This window comes from Porites lutea, chromosome 5, assembly GCF_958299795.1.
Source record: "Porites lutea chromosome 5, jaPorLute2.1, whole genome shotgun sequence".
Taxonomy (NCBI): Eukaryota; Metazoa; Cnidaria; class Anthozoa; order Scleractinia; family Poritidae; genus Porites; species Porites lutea.
In genome coordinates this window covers 45,084,522-45,105,847 of record NC_133205.1, presented here as the reverse complement: position 1 = coordinate 45,105,847, position 21,326 = coordinate 45,084,522, and the positions used below count along the sequence as shown (strand labels likewise).

Below are 21,326 nucleotides of genomic sequence, written 5' to 3'. Positions count from 1 at the left end.
GTATGTCACCGTGAAAAAAATGAAGTTGGATGAAGTCGAACTCATAAGCCCGTCCTTCGACCGTTTTCCTTTTTTACTATACGTCCATTTTTACAATTTTACAGCTGCTGGGATCTGGGTATCATGAAATAAAAGTTAATGAATTACCCGACTGAGACTGAGCATGAAGCGATGGGACAAAGACAGCGAACTGAGGGTCACGGAAAGGTTATCTTTGCGAGTGCTTTCTTTTTTTTTTTGCCGCTTTACATCCCACATTTAAGCATGCACCTTGAAAAGAGTCGATGATTAAGCGTTCTGTGGACGGTTTGGAACTTTTCGTTGATCAGCGTCGAAAAAGTGCCAGGATCATTTGATTTTTGTCATCACCGTGGAGTGGATTTCGCCAGTTAAGCACCGCATGCAAAAGCGATGACCTAAGTAGCAACTAACGAGGGATGCTTCAGTTCCGAAATTTGAGAAATTGCAGTCTTCCTTCACAACTGACTTGTATCACCATGAGAATTGCCTGATAAAACTGGCACTTGAAAAGTTGAACAGAAGACAACAGTTGCTCGACCTTGAATAATTGCTAACGGAGGAATTTGTGACATAGCGCTCCAGTCCAAAGACCCACTTATCTCAAGAAAAACAAAATGGATTGTATCTGCGCCAAAAGAATTATGACTGACTAACAGGACAATTCTCAACAGTTAATGCAGAAGTTTAGGCTTAATTCTTTCCTCCGAATTCGCATCTGTGGATCACGTTTTTGCGAGAAAACAATGGCTGGGCCCGGCGTTACCAAACATAGCAGGGAATCATCACACTAGCTGACGAACAAAACAACCACAAGGACTACAAGTATTTTTTTAGATAAACGTATTTCGGGAAAAAAAGAGGCTTGAAAAACTAGAAATTTGATTAATATTGAGTCATTTCAGTCATTTAGCCGAAATAAGAACCTTAACGCTCAAAAAAATTGACTAAAGAAAACGAATCCTGTCAGAACTACAGACTGCAGGTAGTAGTTAATCATTATGCATGTAACAGACCAGCTTCATGGCCTCTAACTGTGAGACAAGCAACCGAAATGAAGATTAACATTGTCAAAGTGTAAAACTCTCCACAGTATAATCTACCCACTAGAAAGAAAAGAAAGAAAATCTTTGAGAGATGGAAACGCTAAAGTCACGTTTCACTAGCTTATGATTGCATGTGTTGGCCTGTCAACACCGAATTTCCTGCTGTTCGATGAAGTACAATAGCAGTGTCATTTCGTTGTTGTGATTGGTTCTTCCCACCGTCGGCGCGCGAAGTCTCCCCTGGGAACCGTTCTAATTATAAATCTACTCGGGAAAGGGTTGACTCCAAGGGCATGTATGGGAGATGGAGGCTCCATTTGATGGGCTCCTGACCATGCCTAATGTGACAGCCTCAAGAATGAAATCACCGCCCTTAAGCGAAATTTTGAAGAGCTGCAGCAGTCCATGCATGGGAGACTTTAACCTCGACCTTCTCCAGTACAACCATCATAGACTAACTCAAGAATTTGTCGACACTCTATTTTCGCACGCATTTATTCCTCTCTTCCCCAATCCAACGCGCCTCACCTCTTTTTCTGCAACTCTAATCGATAATATATTCACAAATAATCTTTCTCCAAATTGTTTAGATGGTATTGTTCTAAACGATTTATTCCATCAGTTACCGGTTTTTGCTTATTTTTCTGACAAAACTCTGACGCGCGATGGAGAAAATAAAGTATTCATACGCAAGATTACTGAAAAAAAATTGCGTAAATTCAACGAAACCGTTTCAAACACATGAACTGGGCCTCATTTCTTGATGAAGATCCCAATATGGCTTACAATAATTTTAAAGATGAATACTCGAGAGGCTACAATGCCTGCTTCCCTTTAAAGGTCGTTAGGGACCTTAAGATACCCTGGACGCGGCGGTAAAGAGAACGTGGGTTTGCCGGAGAAAGCCTGGAGCGAGGACGCTGCCACCTTGGAAGGAAAAAAAATTAAGGTGATTCCCTGGTTTTGCACTGCGCATCTCTTACTGCGCATAACAAGATGGCCTCCGTAAAAAAGAGCATGTGAAGTAACATTATTAAAATGAAGTTGACTGAAGAGAAACGCTATTGCAATTTTTGCTTGCGGTTATTTCTTGCCGAGGTGAGACTGAATGTGGTGGGAATGTACATAACGTAAGCAGTACGCGTGTTGCTGAGTTCGACTTCCTCACGGAGAACCTCGATGGTGGATGTTTAATTTGTGCTTATTCACTCTGATTTTCATTTAAACGCTTTCTTTATCACATTGTGTCCTAAATGTGATATCTCGATGTAAATTCTGTAAAAACGGATTTTTTAATACTTTCTTCCCCCTTTCACATACATTCTACTTTGAAACTCGCCCCAGTCCTCTCTCAAAAATCAAGGAAAATGCATTTGGTGCGCACTTTTTGCAGCTCTACCGCAAAAACGAGTACAGTGACCCCCATTTTTTGTTTCATGATTTTAATAACGACTGTGCTTCCTTTCGGTGAGGGAAAAATTGGCACAAATCTATGTTCAGTTTTTTGGCAATTTTACTAAATTGTACGGATTGGCTATCACGTGTCGAATAGCGCGTGTCCAATTTAATTCTACTTTGGAGCGTAAAGTAAAAACAAGGGCATTAAAAGGCATTTTTCTGGTACGTAAGTGGATAAACAATACATTAAAGTCAAATTCTGTGCGATACCACCTGCATCATTGAAAAAATCTTTCCTTTTTGTCTAGTTTTGCGCTGCGCGCGGTTTTTGTCAAAGGGTCCAAAATAGCCGTATTTGTCAACATTGTGACGTCAAAACGAGCATGGTGACCCCCACATTTTATTACCTTTTTATCATCTTCTTGACTTGTTACATCTATAATCTATGTTATGTTCTTTTACTGGGGAATCACCTAAAGACTGAGCAACTGAAGTTACGTTGAGAGCTCGCATGACGAGAGAGGATAAAGTAATGCTTTCGGCTCTTAGAAAAACTCGTGAAGTCTTGCTTGATTGATAACTTAACGATCTTTATCGGAAGAAAATTTGTGCTGCCGGTTATGATTCCAGTTTCTCTAAAAAAAAAAAACATCCGAATTTCTTCGAGGGAAACTTGAGAGTATGATCGGAGTTCAGGTTATCAGCTATTTGTTGCCAGACTTTTCCCCTTTCCGTTGTTCTTTCTTTAAAACGATATCGTTCTCTTATGAGAACTTCCCGTACTAAAGTGAGATTTTGATCTTCTGACCACTCCATCGCTGAACTGAAAGTGAACAAAATAAAATAATAAAATTTAATAAGTGGACCCCTTCGGGGGGAGTTACTCCCTTGAAAGAGGCTAATAGGGATGTGCCGCTGGATGGGGTCGCATCTTCACGACTGGAGTGGCTATAATGGGGTCGCATTTTCAATAGATTTACTATAATGGGGTCGCAAATTTTCAGATTTTTGGAGTAAGTAGGAATTCAAAATGGGAAGATAATAATAATTACAATCCCTGTTCCCTGTTTTAACAGGGATTGTAATTATTATTAAAAATGCAATATTGCGAATTTGAAGGTAACTTAACCGGAAATTTAGCATTTCGGATAACTTCAAGGGAGAAGTTAAGCAAGGTTGGATATTAATTATTACCGATGCCAAAAGGTAACTGAACGAATCAATTAGAGCCAATCCTAGTGAGATGAGCCTATTGCGCATGAATGCAAGGCAACACAAATAAATTTCTCTTAGTTGGGCTAATCACAACTGCTTTTCGGTGTTTTGGGGCTTTTAGTTTTTTTTTTCCTTTCGGTTTGGACGGGCGCGCGCCTATTCAATAAGCCATTTTGGACACTCCCAAGTCTCCCAAATCCGAGAAATTTCCGATAGCTTTGTTAATCGTTCAACCTTAATGCAAGGGAGCCTGAATGAATGAGACATTCACAAGGACGTGTTTTATTTACTGTTCATTTTTTTGTAAGTACATGAGAATTTGACCTTCCTTCCGGCAATGTGCACCGTTAAGCTGAAACAGCAATGACGGCCCGTCCTGTTTTTGTTGGCAAATATCCACTAGCTGTACTCGAAGCGGGTTAATCTGACTATTTCAGCTTAGGCAGATGTGAAATACAGCTAGGTTTCAGTGCAAATGAAGCTCAAAGTGACACGTACAAATTTATAACACGGTATAATCATCAACGTGAATGAATCAAGTCATGTATTTTAAGGTAGGTTACAACCAGTGAGTATTTGTGTTAGCTTATTCCCTAGGGCTGGTTAAAACGTACATGAACTAATTATTAAATGTTCAAGGTTTTCCATTATCTTGAGTCCATTCAACGAATTTCAGTGCAGTGAAAAACTTTGACATAAGACGATCAGCTCAAGAACGCGAGTTTAGCAACACGGCTCGGCAACAAGAAGGATGTGAAACGGAACGGCAAATATATGCTGTAAGTAAGAGGGAGCAATTCAAGTTAGTTCAATAGGGTACACACACCGTAGTATTGTTTGAAAATGTGTATTTCCCATGCATGTGCTCAATGAAAAGGAAAATATTAACAATGCCTAGACTGCAAGCAGTCTACTTTTGAGTCACGGTAAAATGCGACAAACTCACAAAGCGCGAGGAGCGAAAGGCGGTAGGTAAAGGTAGTTAGTAAAAATGGTAGAAATTAATTCCCAGCAAGAAAAACCAATCTGTTCTAATTCCCAAAAATTAGTTCCCGCAAAACACACAAAAAATAAACTCCCTCAAATTTTTCGTGACACACGGTAACGGTGGCAAACGCACATCGATAAATTATCTAAAAAGATCGCTTCCGGGATAGGAGCAGTTAAAAGAATTGCAGATTTTGTTCCAACGCCTACAGTCCATTGTATATACAACGCTCCCAATTCAGTCTCAATTCAGTTATTTTAATATTGTCTGGGGTAGAATCTTCAGAACCGTGCTGCTCGTGTTCGAACCTTTTCTAGATATGATGCTGATGCCAACCGCTTATTCAGACAACTCAATTGGCTTGAACACTCAGTTTCAAATACAATATGCCTCAATGGTTTACAAGTCTTTAAATGATCTTGTTCCAGGATATTTATCCTCTAAATTTGTTAAAGGATAAGAAACGCGCTATTACCTAAGAGAATCTGTTAACCATGAAACTAATTGTCCCGTTCCCGCGAACTAACTTTATGAAGAACAGCTTCAGTTCTAGCGGAGCAGTTCTCTGGAACAGCCTGCCCTGTGATATGAGAGAGGCTAAGTTAAAAATCTTTAAGTCAATTTAAACGATTGGCTTATCTGAATTGCTGACTTTTTAAGTACTGTGTACACAGCATTTACGAAAAACAGGTCTTAGTTAGGTTAGTTGAAGATAGTTTTGCATATCGTTTAGGGTAGTTAGGTTTATTTGAAATTTTTTATACTCCTGATGAATTTTACCGTGCTTAAATAAAGAATTATTCTATTCTTGTATTCTATTACAGCTTTGAAAACAGTATAATTGCCCTTTTTTGTTGTTTTTGGCCTTTATTAAAATGTTGACTCAGAGAGGCAAAAGTAAGATTTACTCATTCAGATTTTAGAATGCTTCGTGCATGAATAACCTTAGAAAAATAAATTATAAAAGAAAGAAGGAAAAAGGTCACTCAAGGGACACGTTTTACACTATCTCCTAGCTTGTGAGTCGTGTACGTCCGAGGGTTAAGCTGAATTAAGTTGATGGCACTTATACCTCATACTGAGTGGAAGCTGTAAGTTTTCTAAAAGCCTGTTACCGTCGGGTTCCAGTCTAAAAAAGGTATGAGACAAAATTTATTTTCAATCACTTCGTCGAGCAGTAATAATAGCGAAAATCATGGATACATTGTAAATAAACTTAATGATGAGATTGGGGACATTTACACTGCAAGCTTTGCGAACTGTTAATAAGCTCACCTTCTCTCACTTCCTCTTCAAGCGAAGATTTCTCTCAGATTCAAGAGTTTGATTGCTCCCTCTTCTAGATGCTAGCTTAAGATTCAAGTTTAATTTTCCGCCGCTGGCCGATTTGCGTCGTAATGTGGGTAAAAGTCAATAAAGTTTTCCTACAAGAACGCTTTCAAGTAGAACAGAATCCGAACATTGTTTGAGCAGAGTGAGTCATTCTGCATAAATGACGTCACAAAGCAACTGTCTGGTATTCTTGGTAACCAGACCGCAGGAACACAGCGTTTTAATGGTGGAGGAAAACTAATGTTTTTTTTAGCCCCCAAGAATGCCACCTCCCTTAATCGTATGACGCTATGATTTGCAAACCATGTTAAAACTGTAAATTTCGCGAAAAAAAAGTTTTCAAGGATTCAGACCATAATAGCACTTAAATGCATTTTTGAGTGGTGAATAGAACTACGCCAGGTCCGCCTCCTCCTCAGGCGCTTGGTTTTTCGCATGGTAGAGGCGAGCGCGAAACGAGTGACTGGTGATGAACCGCAAGCGACCATGGGAAGGGTACAGAAGGTAGGCGCAGCGCCAGCCAGATCTTGTGTCGTTTCCTTGGCAAAAAAAGTCGTTTTCTTGGCACGACTCAATTGTTGATCTTTTTAAGTCTTGGAAGCGATCAATTTAGTAGCCTATTGTTATGAACATTGTAAACTTTAGGTAGACAGGTGAATGGTTCAAAATTCGCAAAACCTGAGGTAAATGGCTGCAAAGGAGTCGGATTCTTACGAACCGAAGACCTTGAACAATATTTGATGACTTGACGGTATAGGGTAAGTCTTATATTTTAGTATTTAACTTGTCGTTTATTGTAGAATCCGGATTAGTAAAGTACGGCGCTGGCGATTTATGTTTCTATTTTTCGCTCTTTTAGGCCAAATCCACCGAACAACGCGCAAGTAACCTTGTGAATTAAAAGAAGCGCGAGGCCTAGTTAGATTGTGCAAGGTCAGGAGTTGATTATGAAGACCACCTCATGTCTTACACCAAGATTTAAGTCTGCGACGTACTAACTATGAAACCAGGGACAGATGGATACAACTAAATAAACCTGCAAAACTTGTTGAAGCATGAGGCTTCATTAGTGAGGTCTGAGTATTCCGTATCCCATTAATTTTTCGCCAAAATATCTGGTATCCCGTTAATTCTTGTGGTTCGTATCCCTATAATGCTAGTTACCATGATGACGTCATTGAGCGTGATATGTTTGGGTACCTGATAACGAAAAACACATTTTTCTGGGGCGTTTCGTATTTCAAATAGAAATTACGTGCAAATAAGACATCATTTTTATTGATGGTATGTTCTTAAGTAACTTTCTTTAAAGAATTGCTAAAGGACTAAGGTGACTTCAAAGCAATGAGTGACCTTATAAAGCATTATGCTCTGCTGCTATAGGATGGTTTTCACCAGCTGTGATAGGTGAATTTCGATCCTCGCTGTCTCGCTGATTTGTTCCCACGCACGGCTCTGGTGTCAATCGCTTGCACCAAGAGATCATTCTCTCTTGCTTGCACTGAAGCTTTAACTTGCAATCCTGGATTCCAAATTCTTTCGCCCGTTGATTTACTCCGAAGGCACTTAAGGCCTGAAGGAATGAACATTTCATTACGGGTTTTTCCTCTCCCTTGTAAATACACGCAGTGCCTTCGTGCAGAACGTTTAAGGCAGCCATGATCAAAATGATCACAAATGATAAAAAAACAATCGCGAGAGCCCAGTGGGAGAACGTGGGGGAGGGGGAGAGTTGTTCTCGGACAAGAGCCGATATTGGCACTTATTGTCCTTATTGACAATATTTGATGGCAAAATGTAAAAAATTGTATTTGCCCAGGTATTTTTTTCCTTATTTGCGCCTTCTATGTTGACTTATAAACTTATTTTATTCTTTTAAAAAAATGACAACTTCGATCTTCGATATCCCAGAATCCTTTTTTAAATATCCCGTATCCTTTAATATTTTACCCAAATATCCCGATAACTCCTAACAGCGCCTCAAGCTTACATTTACCTAACTCTCGGTAATCGTAACAGGAAGAACCCTAGATTCTCGGGTGATAAGTAATGAACTTTATTTTGCGATCAGGGAAGAGGCTGAAGAGAAGGAAGGTGCCAGCATTGATCAATCAATTATTTTGGACTGCCTCAGTCAATCGTGATGAGGGAGACAAAAATCTCTTGCTATAACGGCAGTCTTCTCTAGCTTAAGTTTTTTAGTATTTTTTTAATATTCTATAATAATTAATGCTATAACATTCTTATCCATTTTATCTTTTGTAAGAGATTTATTGCTATCATTAGTTTTAACTTTATTTCATTTTATTTAGCTAGACGTCTTCCATGATGGCACCCCTATTGCAAGACTAAAAATTTTTGAATAAAGGTTGAATAAAGTATAGTTCAGTTAAAACACAATGGTTCAATGACCACACTACTACATCTCATGCAAACTGGTCTGTAGTCTCAATGTAGCATACATTTATCGGGACACACAAATTTAAAAAGAGGGGACTGAACGGGCTTAACCCTTTTTGAGATATTCTGAAAAAATAGCTCATATGTCAATGGTTTGGGTGTATGTATCTTTGTGGCTTTTTGGTTTTGTATATTCGGATGTCTGTTGTAGGGGCCAATAAGGTTGAAGGTACTATGAGTTGCTACGTAGGAACCAATGAGATTTTGGGATCTAACCGTTAATGATTTTGCTGAAGGTCAAACAAGGGCTCTTGGATACAGCCATCTTGATTCTTCACAATTTTTACGTCTTTTATTACGGCGAAAGGTGTTTAGAAGTATAACATTGAAATATCTTCATGATTCAAACGCTGAGTACAGTGATGCAGCTGTGTAACGGGTGCATATTTTAGTGTGGCTGCTGCTTCAAGACATGTGACCTAATTCGGCTAACGCGAACGGTACAACGCACGTATGTCATAATGTATGAATTCTGTTTCACCTGCTTCAAGGTAGAGTGTAAAAGACCACATATTTTTCAAAGGTCCACCAGTGAAACAATAACTGAAATTTAGATATGGACTTTAATTCTGGAGTATGCGGCCGATAGATTGTGGTTTTAGAAGTTTGGAAGGCAAGGCGAGTATTGTACATCCTGTAAACAAGCTTTTTTCTCTCGGTTACAAAGTTCAACAGACCTTTTTCGTACCACGAATTGTAAAAGGGACAAAGTCCAACACCTTCACATGTAAATTGAGTGCTTGAGTTATTTTCATAATCCTGTTTACTGAATAACCTTGTGATAACTCAAATTCCCTCAAGTAAGAACCACGAAAGGGACAGTCAGACACTTTCACTTGCAAACTGTGTGATTCTTCATTTCATGCTGGCTTTTCACAGAAATGATAGTAACTTGAACGTATGTAGAGATCTTTAGTTTTGTAACTAGTACCTAAGGAAAGGCTTTTTTCTTTTAAGAAGCAATAACTTATAACACCCTTAGAATTAAGTCGTCAGAGTCAAAGACTGTTTCATTAAAGTGCAATGATGCAACCATCTACAACAAAGCTGAAAATCGTGATATTTCTTAGCTATTCGGTATTCGATGAGCTTCATTTTTTAAAGAAACCATGAAGAAACCTTGAAACATTCGAGTCTTACCTCTATTTGATAGTTGATATTGATAGATATTACTTTGGGCAAGACAGATCGAGTTTAAGTTGAAAGGGGTGCTGTTTTCTCTTTTGCTGACCATAGTTCAATGACCTGACCATATCTCAGTTCAAGGGTTGGACGGATTGTATATGGGTTGCCATGGGACACTAACGCTGAAGATGTCTTAATGCGAACTGGCTGGGACAGTCTGGAAACAAAGTAAAAACTGCGATTAACGGAGTTTGTCTTTGTCAAGTGTTTAAAAAGTTACACCGTCACGGAATTTAAAGATTTGTTTTTACAGAGGAATTCAGGCCGCAGAAGAAATGAGAACATCATTCTTCCAAGACCAGAAACAAATTTTATCAGGAACTCCATACGCTTTAGAGGAGCAATCGCATGGAACACTTGAACGAACAAGGAAACAAGGGCTAAAACCTTGAAAGAATTTAAACGCTGTCTTGTGAAATTTGATATTGATAAAATGAATTTCGAACCTATTTTGGCTACAACTAAAAATAGAGATAATGGTTAAGAATACTTTTAACAGTTTTAAGTTTCAATTGAACATTTTCACAACCTATTTTAGCTACAACTAAAAACTGAAATATCAGTTTCAAACATTTTTAACAGTTTTTTTAATTTTTAATTGTACATTTTCTTTCAGTAGTCCTTATTTTTGTTTTAATTGTTGTATGCACGACCCCACCAGCAATGCTGATCCTTTTATCGTGCTAAAATAAAGTTCTTATCTTATCTATCTTATAATAATAACAGCAGAAGTTCATAAAACATACATCAATTCAATGTCCAGTGACATCAATTTAAGGAATAGGAGCAACGTTTTTTATTACTCTAGGTGAGGTGGAAGCAAGGGAAAGGGGTGAGAGTTTTAAATGGCTGATGTCCATACTTGAAACAGCTGGCATTTCTCATTGCTTGACAGTGTTAATAGACCTGAAATTAGCCTTTTTTACTAAAACTGTAGCATTTTTAATAATAATGCATATTCTTCCAGTTTGTCCAGGGGCTTGTTTTTACTGTTCCTTCCATTTGATGCTTGATCTTGGTTATAATTTTGTAGTTAGAATTTCTAGGAAGGGGGTTGGGGGTCAGTGGTTCTGCAGAACCATCTACACTTATTTTAATCGCATTCACAGGATCTTGTTGTTTACCATGAAATATGAAATATCCAAACAAAATTATTTATTTAAAAAAAAGGGTCTAGGGCAACATCTCCTGTCTAGTTGGTAGTTACAATAGTATCTCATCAACTACATCAGCCTCCTCCATTGGGGTAACAAAACTGTCTATCAACTTAAAAGCAAAATTACCAATAATCTATTTATTAGGGCAAATGATGTGTTATGAAAGAGCATGGCAAAACCAAATTGATCTCCTGTATAATATCACAAAAACAAACAAACAAAAAAAAAACAATACAGACAACAAGTATTTGCTGCACATTCGACACAGCTCTTCATAAAATGAGGTATATAAATAAAAAGTAAGAAGAATGTATTTACACCGGGCTGCGCATTCAGTGACAAATCTGGTATCCAGTTAGTTAATCGAGCAATAAAAAATACAATTAACAAAACCAAAAGCTAATTTTGACGCTTTTTTTTACTTTACATAAGCTTACATTGCCCAGCAAATGATACACAATATGATATCTTGAAACAAACATTTAAAAATTATTTTATTATCTATTTAATAACATAACTTAGAGGCCTTGAGACTGGACTGGTTTGTTGCCTTTTCGAGTACTCAAGGTATAGCATGCAGCAAATAGAATTTTAAAGCTTTACAGAATATCTGGCTTAATTAGGCTGTTGCAACAATTCTCAGCTTGTCATTTTTTTATTTCTACTGAAAACATTGTTTCATCACTCGGGACCTTAACAGAAACGATTACTAACTTACCAACTTTCCTAACCGGCTGTCACCTTGGCGTGCGTCAGTTTCATTAAATTAAAGGCAGTCCCATCTGAGGCTAAAAGTTCTTCGATAACTTTTCGGTACTAAACATTCTGAGTCGGTCATAATGCTTGAGTCCGGTGTGTGGGGTGAAAAAGCTGAAAACAGCGTCCCTTTCATACACATGATATGATAGGCAATGATTTGCTCTAAATTCGCAAAATGAACAGGGCTACTGAAATTATTTTAAAAATTGCATATTCGTCCGCCAATATTCTTGCCGCCATCTTGAAAACAAGATATGCTAGACGTCTCGCCCGTTCTCTCCTTCCCTCCTTCCTTAGAGCGCACATTCTCATCGAGTGAGAGAGAGAGAGAGAGAGAGAGAGAGAGAGAGAGAGAGAGAGAGAGAGAGAGAGAGAGAGAGAGAGAGACGTCTGGGTACGAGGCAGACGCCAGGTATTATTTTAATATTTAAACGTTTGATGTGCCTAATTTTGTCTTAATTCAGGTTCTGTTGTGCTTAGTACTTGCTATCACACTAAAGAGGATCAACGGCCAAAGTGAGTAAAAAACAGATATAACATCTACATGTAAATAACTTGAGTACCTTGTTTACCATTGAGGTTATGTCTAAAAGCGAGTAAAGTGGTGCCTGTAATGTATTAGAACGCTAAGTACGCTGGGTTTCATTGACTATGTGCTTTTGATAGCGGCGGCCATGTCAACTGGATCATAGGAAGGTTGAGCCTGACAACCACCATTAGTGTACAGAAGGATATGTAAGATTTTTGTTGCTGTAAGTGCAACACCAACAGCACTCGCCATCCGTGAGATAGAAGAGGCCTTTGCTGATGATGAAGTGCTAAAAAAGAGGGAAAGGCTATCGTAACAGGTCGGTTTGAAAAGTGTAGGCAATATATGACCGTGGCGGGGGAGTTGAGTGTCATTGGTCGGGCTTGCCATTGGTGTCAGCTGGTGGCACGGAGAAAACCCCCTGAACCTATCCGATCCACATCATCACCCGACGGAGACTGGCAACACTTAGCAGCTGATTTTATGGGAACACAACCATCCGGACATTCACTATATAGTAATTACTGATCACTACAGTCGGTTTTACGAAGTCGATGTCATGCAGTCGACTACAACTGAAAGGATCATAGACTGCCTGGCTGATGCCTTCCGCAGACATGGACTGCCAAATACCATCAAGTCCATTACAAGAAATTTAACACAAAATGGGAGACGCGTAGATCGTGACCGACCGTCAGCTCTTTAAAAATGACCGCCGATCGTTATAAACAAAATGTATATAGAAAATAGGCAAGTTTCGTATTCCCAGGCGGCCTATGGTGAGTGCTTGTTTTCGCGCGAAAGCGAGGCTAATGCGGGTCACTTCTTGGCAAGAAGACAACCAAACATGAGAAAACTGCAGTTGAGTTACCGGAAAATGAGAAAAATCTTAAAAGTTTAATCTTTCGATGGGCTCCAAACTTACTTATAGGCTTAACAAATCATTGTTACGTACTTTAAAAGGAAGATCAGCTCTTCGTCACCGAGAAAAACAACGAGCGAAAACCAGAAATTGTCCGGAAGATTGGGTTGGTGAGCGAGTTCAATAAAAATGCGAAGATGGTCTAAAAATCCTCAATACATGGTAAAACCCTGAAGCCATTTTAATGTCCATTTTCAGTGATCGTTATAACTTCTTTAAGTAAGCCTTTCATTGAAATGTGGTAGTTATCGAAAAAATGCAATTAAGTAAAACAACTACTTTTTTGAAAACATCCATTTCTACTATAAAAGCGGTACAAAAAGCACTACTTCGCTTATTATTTCTGGCGTAAAGTAAAGTTTTCTGTCTTCAGTTTGTTCTGATCTCCATTTTTGGCTAAAATGACACGTTATAGAAGGATCTGAATCAATTTCATTTCTTATTTGAGGTAGTTATAATGCAATGAAAAATGAAAAAGTGGAATTAAGAGTTCGGACTCCCATGCAAATGTTGAATTTAGCAGGAAGAAACAACTTCGTTTCATGCGTGACTTTTAAAGTAGAGATAATTTTTAAAAATCAGGGCCCACGGTACACTTAGCCAGCAATAATCTGTTGTAAAAGGAAAGCACTAGATAACATCGACCTAAACCAGATGAGTCATCGATATGTCAGCGGCGACTTACTAAATGACTGAAATGATCCCGTCGACTTCCGCTCACTTGATCGATCGCAGCGAATATGTTATATTTGAGTTAGGTTGAGTTATAAAACGGTCAATACTGTCGTTTCCAGTTTAAATCACTAAAAACAAATATTAAATCTGTAATAGACTCAGCTGTATTGCATTGAACGATGCGGCTTATGGTCTTCCCACGGAACGCTGGTTTCGGTCGATGTTATTTAGTGTCAACAAGTCACGAAATACTATCTAACATCGACCGAAACCTAACCGGAACTCTGCTGCGGCTACGAAAAAAAATAAATCCCGCGAGAGTGCGAATCCCATCCTAGTTTTATTGCTGTCATTTGCGTCTCAAACAGCTTTTCGACTGTAACCTAACAAAGTTTAAGAAGTTCGTAATAAAAAAGTTATACTTTCACAATCAGACGTGCCAACATTCAACCTGACAAAGGCTAGTTGTTGGAGATTCACCAAGAGGACAATTGGGCCCGGGAATTGGGCAGGCACGAATCCACACCGTTTTCCACCGTTTTACCGAAATCGGTCGGATTTTTCATAATAAATATATTTTTAGTAATAAAAATGCTTTCGAAGTTGAAATCTGGAAAATGTTGGACTCGCCTTGCCTCATATCCACTACAATATGGAAACTGACCTTGATGAAATAATCCGGCAATTTGCAAGGCTTCATCTGAGGAGAATGGAACTGGCCAATATCCAGAACCCCATGGAAAGGGTACTTTAGGGCCGGAGTTAAAATCCACCAAACTTCCCTGGAATTTTCAATTTTAGATGCATTTTACGGTATAAGAAGGTTTGGTTTTTTCATTGCTCTCCCCCAAACAGGTTCCAATCAGAAAAAATATAGATTAACTTGGGATGGAGAGTGTGAAAAATTCAGCGTCCTTTTCAGCTTAACTCAAGCCCAGAGGGGATACTCCGGATTTCAAGTGACAGGGATGATCGAATGGGGGCAAAAATCAAAACCCCAAAAAATCTCTTGGGCTTAAAAAAAACAAAAAAAACAAAACAAAACAAAACAAAAAGCAAAAAAAAGTCGCTGGACCAAAATTTATCCCCCAAAGAATCCCATGCTGAAATTCCGAGCCATAATAAACATTTCAAGGAAGCAAAGAATGATATAACACGAAAAATAGAAAGATTAGTTTTGAATACCCAAAAAATCCCTACTTATAGCCAAATTATTTGTATCGCGCTGCGCGTTTTGCAAACTTCAAAGGAATTTTGGGTTTTTCAGTTCCATCAATCGTCTAGCGGACCTCTCAGGAAACACATCTTTACTTGTGATTGGTGCATTTCGATCCACTTTGTTTGTTTCTGTATTATAAGGTTCGTTGCTTGTGATCGCCCTGTTTCGGGCAATAATCGACTAGTTTTCTTCGAATATTTTTCTGATCATTCTTATTCTTGTCTCTTGCCCTTGACAAAAAGTCCACTCATCATCGCGATTTCCTTCGCTATTCTTGAGCAGTCTGGAGTCATTCTCAGTTCTGTCTTTGCAGGCCAAGCTAGGCGCGTGCTTTGCATTGTGATTTGCATTAACTCCGCCCCCACTCAAATGATTGACGGAACAGAAAAACCCATTCGAAGTTTGCAAACTCGCAGCGCGATACAACGAACGCTTGAAATCTGGAGTACTCTTCCGTCATACAGAAGCCTCTATTTTGTTATGTCAGACAGAGGCTACCCATAAAGCTAACACTAAATTTTCAGTTGTTGTTCATAAAAATTGTCATTCATTATACACACTTTCGTATTACAAGTTTGTTTGTTTGTTTGTTTTTTTTTACCATTAAGGTTCTACATGCGGCCAACCTACTCCTCCTTATGGCTCAACAATCATCCATCCACTCCAGCAAAACCAACACAACAGTGGAAGCGTGGTACTGTTTGGTTGCAAAGAAGGTTTCTATCTTGTCGGAATGCCTATAATAAGATGCACTGGAAATACTTGGACAACAATAAAGTTCCGCTGTTTAGGTGAATCGTACGATTTTTCATACTCAGTTATATCGGGCTTCTTACATTGGTGAAACCGGCAGAAACCTTAGCATGCGACTGACCGAACACAAACGAGCGACGAGGAATGGTGACATCAACAATGACCTTGCTGAACACCATTTACAGACGAAAAATCAAATTGACTAGGACTCTGCGACATGCATAACGTATTCTACAGACTACTATCAGCGACTTTCAATTTAGAACAAACGCCACTGAATCGTACCAACAGTTACTAGCACCGTACAAACGACTTATTGCTGAGATCAAGCAAAACAAACTACGAGAGAACGACTGGAGAACTGACAATTTGACTAACAAACGACGACTGTTTAACTGTGGCAATAGACGGATAGAAACGCACCAATTACTGATTACGAGTCTTCATAGGTTTCATAGCCAATAACATCACGGCTTAACTGACAGACGACCAATAACACCACGACGTAATTAACCAATCAGATCAATAACCAGCGAGAGTATAATAACATCAACTGACGTGATACAACTCACTTTGACTCTGAAGATGACTACCGCACAGGTGGTCGAAACGTCATTCACTGTCAACAGCAGCGATCAAACTCAACCTACTTTTGAAATGACTCCTGGGTTCATACCTTTCACAGTACTACAAATTCTGTTAGTCTGAAATTACTTGTGCCTATTTATCCCAAATTGCACTCGAAACCATGCAGTTTCTAATTTCTAACTTCTAATTTCTCAAGTGAAATTATAACATTACTATGGCAACGTTATGTTATCTCTCAATGCGAAGACCAAGGAGCTTTGCCTGTTTTAAACCTGCAAACTTACCAACCCAAGGTGTTAAGGTTTTTAGTGCAATTACATAATCGCCACTACATGCAACTACTTTTTAAAGAGGTGTAAGTATAACTGAAGTTCATAGGTCACCTAGCTATAGCCAACAAACTGTAGTTTGTTTTGTTTACTTGTCTGATATAACAAGTCGATTTAACTGACGGTCAACAGTTATTACAAATTGCAACAGCCTTTTTTTATTACAGGTCTAATAAATTGCCATGGGTCAGTCTATTACAATTTGCGACATGTAAAACAAAGTGTGATGATTATATGGGGCACTGCGTACGAAATGAAACTTTGGAATCATATTTAGCGTATATTTTCGTTTTACCAGGGTTTTGTCCAGATATTGGACACATTTTAAATGGTCAAGTGGTTCACGTCACTCCAAAAGTTGGCCAGGCTGCTGTGCAATTTCACTGCAATAAAACTCATCGTCTCATTGGAAAACCTCGACTAGAATGCATCAATGGCAGATGGAATGGAGTATTACCCTTTTGCGAAAGTACGTTAGAAATAGTATCCAGGAGAGAACTTTTGCTGCTACTGTTTAGAACCGATTCGTTTTATGACATACACGGGGGCTAGGAAAGACAGAGAGGAAACTAAGAAATTTCGAGGGGGACGCGAAGTATATTACTAAAGCCAACTCCCAAATCGTTTCCACGCAAAGGAATTCTTTAAATTTACTTTGCGTTTCTTATCATGCTGGTAAAAATACATGTATAGTGGATGTAGGACCAAGTTCTGCAAATAACACTAATGGCCTTCGGGTTGAAGAAAATTGGGGAACATATGACCTCTCTGTTTGCAAAATTGAATTTAGTTAAAGTAGATTTACATATTAAGTAATTGAACTCCTTCCATGTACAGAATTGCTTTATTTGCCTTTTAAATTCGTTTGCTTCTATCTCTATTTTCTCTTTTTTAACTTCAACCTTTATTTACGCACTTGCCAACAGGTTGTTATATTTCCAAACCCTTCATGTATTTGCAACACTGGATACCAGTGCTTTTTTTAATTAGTCCAAAGCGAATACTAACAAACAACAATCAGATAAGAGAGTAAGGAGAGAGAAAAATGTTACCATTACCATATTGACTAATGAATCGCAAATAGTAGAATAGTTGAGACATAACGGCAATAAAAAGAAGCGCCTTTAACCTTTCATCGTCAGTATTCTCAAGATCACTGAGATGTTTAGGAGACTGACTGAGTTGGATATTGTTTTATTTTTTATTATTATTATTTTGTTATCTTACCTACTTTTCTCCTTTGATTAGAACTGAAGTCATGTGCTCCTCTTTCGACTCCTGGTAATGGAACTTTGCATGGAAGTGACACTTCTCACGGCGCAAAAGCCTCATTTGCATGTTTAACTGGGTTTGATTTATTTGGTTCACGAACACTAACATGCAGCAATGGAGTCTGGAATACAATTACTCCGACATGTAAAGGTAATATAGCTAATCATCTTGTCTTGTCTTATCTTATCTCACGTGTTTCCGCCATGTGTAAGTTTACGGATTCTTGTTTTTTCGTCCCGTGTTGCTTCTAGGTTTTACTTTTCTATTAATATAAAAGCCACCTTGTACCTTTTATTTTTTATTAGAAACTGCAAGTGGTATAGCAGAAATTTCAGTAATTTTGCGATTTTCATTAGATGACGTCAAATATTCCCTTTATTTTTCTAACGATTAAAATTTTATTATATTACTTGATCTTTTTTGGCCGATCAACCGATTTTAAAAATAAGGATTGTTAAATTAAATTTGCTGACGTTTTGAAAAAAAAAAAGACAAACAAACAAACAAACAAAACAGCAATAACAAAACAAAAGCAACAACAACAACAAAATACCCGGTCCCAAATAACAAAAGAGGTAAAAGACATTTTTTAGTAAGGCCTTTTCTTACATACGTTTATTCTAGAATCAGTTAGCATCGTGGGCGGTCTTTAGCGTCTCATAGTCGCATTCTTCACCCCCTTTTTTAATCGCTTGAAGGTTATTTTTATCTTCCAACGTTTCTTCACCTTGCTTTGTATTTGCAGATGTTCTGAATTATTTTTATCACTTTATATTGTTTTGAGGCATATTGCGTCTTTCTCGAGTTCAAGTCTTTTCTATGTTTCGCACACTTCTTTTTTTTACCCGACTCCCTGCAACAATGACCCAGGGCTCTTCGCTCCAGGCCGCTGATGACAGGTGGGAATGTATCTGACTTTTGCATTTGAATGCTAATATGACAACGTAAGTTACATAAACACAATTATAATCTATAACGTTATTCGTTGCCGTATATTTCCTAGCCCAGTGCCAGAAAATAACCCATCCTTTAAACGGTCGGAAGTATGGCACACGATTTTCACATGGTGCAATAGCGTCCTTTGAGTGCAATGTAGGGTATAAATTGGTTGGAAGTCGTTCGCTGCTGTGCGTAGATGGCAAATGGAATGCCTCTGTACCGGTGTGCAACGGTAAGACTTTTAAAGAAACTGCCGCATCCTTGGAGTATAAATAACCCTTATTATACTCTCTAATAAACGAGCAAATGGGTGAATAGATAGAGATTATGTGTCAGAAAGATATACCTTGGGGAGATACTGGAATTGGTAACCGTACCGCTCAATATACGCCCATTTTCCCAGCACACAGAGACGGTAGACATTTTTTTGATGCTTGAAAACTGAAACATATACTGAGCTTACAGATAGCTGAACATTTCCTTTTCATGCTAGGCACTGCAATTTTTGGTGGGAGGATTCTGGGAAGTAAGAAGTTTAATACTTTTTGTTGAGCTATATACTCTTCCCTTTCTTTTCTTTTCTTTTTAAAATAGCCCATTTTTCATTCAGGTCAGGTCATTACCACTTTGAACAGTTGAAAAATAATTAAGTTATGTAGACTAGTGTCTATCATCTTTAATATATTATAATTTGTGTACATTGTATACGTTTTTTACGTGGTTAATGAATGAATGAATGAATGAAGTTTTGTACAAACTGCAAGGGCAAATTCGCAGCCCTCTGTAGAGATATCCCGGTGTATGGCCCTATAACTATAGAATAAGGGAATCAAATACCCTTTCTGAACTAGAGGAGTTGAAATCTATGTAATATGATTTGTAACGGTAACGCATTAACTAATTTGTGGAAATGATATTTCCAACATTCAGAAAAAACAGCGGATAGTGAAATAAAATAAATAATAAAGGTAACAAAACCCACGCTTATTTCTTTTAAATCCAATTTGTAGCAATGCTCTGCCCCAGACCTTCCATTCCTCCAAACTCCTATGTAATTTATCCTGGAATAAAAGGCAGCTATGTTCATGGCATTAAACTATTCCTGGGCTGTCGCGATGGATATTATCTCACAGGATCCCCAATAATGGACTGCAATCACACTGTATGGAGTAAAGTGGAATTCAGATGCATCGGTGCGTATCTATGGTCGTCGCTATTAGTGAACCAATCAGAAAGTGAATCCAAATTTGTATTAAAAACAACGAAAAATTCGGATATTTGGTTTGAATCGCTGGAACGTCATCTGATGTAAAGTGAATGAGGTTTATATTTTATTGGCGGTAGAAGGGCTACATAATGACTTTTATCAAGTATAGAACATTTTTATATGGCGTCACGGCAATCAATGCAAGGAAACGGCACCCACTGGTGTTCCAAACAAATCCCGTGAGAGTTTAACACTTTCCTTCCGTAAACGCTTTTCTTTGTTCTATTGAAAGATATTTCACCAAGAAAAAAAAAAAAAAAAAACGACAGCAACTCGAGATCCGGCAAGAAAAATTTTACCTATTGTAATTAGTACAAAATTGTCCTCACAAACCTCGACTTTATTCCATTGTATGTGCTCACTGGAGCACGATGATTCAAAACCTCGCTTTTCTCTAATCGCCACACTCTTTTAGCCGTTATAGTAAGTACATTAGCCTGAGTATGAGGAGATGATAAAGTCGATCGTGTCAACAGACATGGCATCAAGGAAATGTAATACATGAAAGCACCAGACTATTGTATGGTGATAACTCAATATTTATCGTAAATTTTCAATCCAGCTACAGGATCAATATTAAAATGCGAAACTCGTGCATGCGGCGAAATCCTTGTGATAAGCAAAATCTTTTTTGAACAAGGTACACCCCAGTAAAACGCTACCTACCTCATTCATTTATTGTACTTTCCTTTCGTCAAAAATGTTTTAAATAGCATTGTCATAAGGGTGAGAGGGGAGAGAGTAGGGAAATCAAAACAAGTATTTGAAACAGTTAAAGATGCAAGGGTATCAATGAACAAATTGGCGAGGGAAAGAGAACAAAAAGCTAATAATAATAATATAATAGATTCGGATTTCGCAGTTATGTTTTTCTTGACTTTTCCATTGTTAAATGTAAATTATTCTCGTAGCTAAGTGCCCTGCTCTTCGTCAACTAAAGAATGGCATCATAACGCACGTCACATTGAGGAATGGTGGTGAGGTTAAAATAAAGTGCCTTACTAACTACACTTTAGATGGATCATCCAAACGTTTCTGCAGAAAAGGAAAATGGAGTGACGGTTTACCGACTTGTAGAGGTTTGTGGTTCTAATTTTACGATAACTGGCTTCCACGTTACACGTATGTAAATCTTTTGTTTCCATGACGCTGACATTTACAGTTATAGACATCTCACAGTGTTTAGCATTCACTACTTTTTTTTAGAAACCTTTGTAACATGAGCAACGATCAAAGACCGTTATGGATAAAAAACATAATACATTAACGAGCCTA

General features: G+C 38.2%; 1 protein-coding gene across 2 annotated transcripts; it reads left to right on the top strand.

Moving 5' to 3' along the window:
- The first annotated feature begins 3,828 nt into the window (after positions 1–3,828).
- LOC140938747 (E-selectin-like) lies at positions 3,829–21,171 on the top strand. 2 transcript variants are annotated; one of them, XM_073388275.1, is made up of 8 exons: positions 3,829–4,231; positions 12,023–12,074; positions 15,512–15,694; positions 16,872–17,042; positions 17,822–17,995; positions 18,849–19,016; positions 19,795–19,977; positions 20,963–21,171. In XM_073388275.1, the coding sequence occupies exons 1-8, from the start codon at positions 4,208–4,210 to the stop codon at positions 21,142–21,144; spliced, it is 1,137 nt and encodes a 378-aa protein (XP_073244376.1). In that variant the 5' UTR covers positions 3,829–4,207; the 3' UTR covers positions 21,145–21,171. The 2 variants fall into 2 exon arrangements, with proteins under 2 accessions (XP_073244376.1, XP_073244377.1); XM_073388276.1 differs by lacking the exon at positions 16,872–17,042.
- Positions 21,172–21,326: the final 155 nt, after the last annotated feature.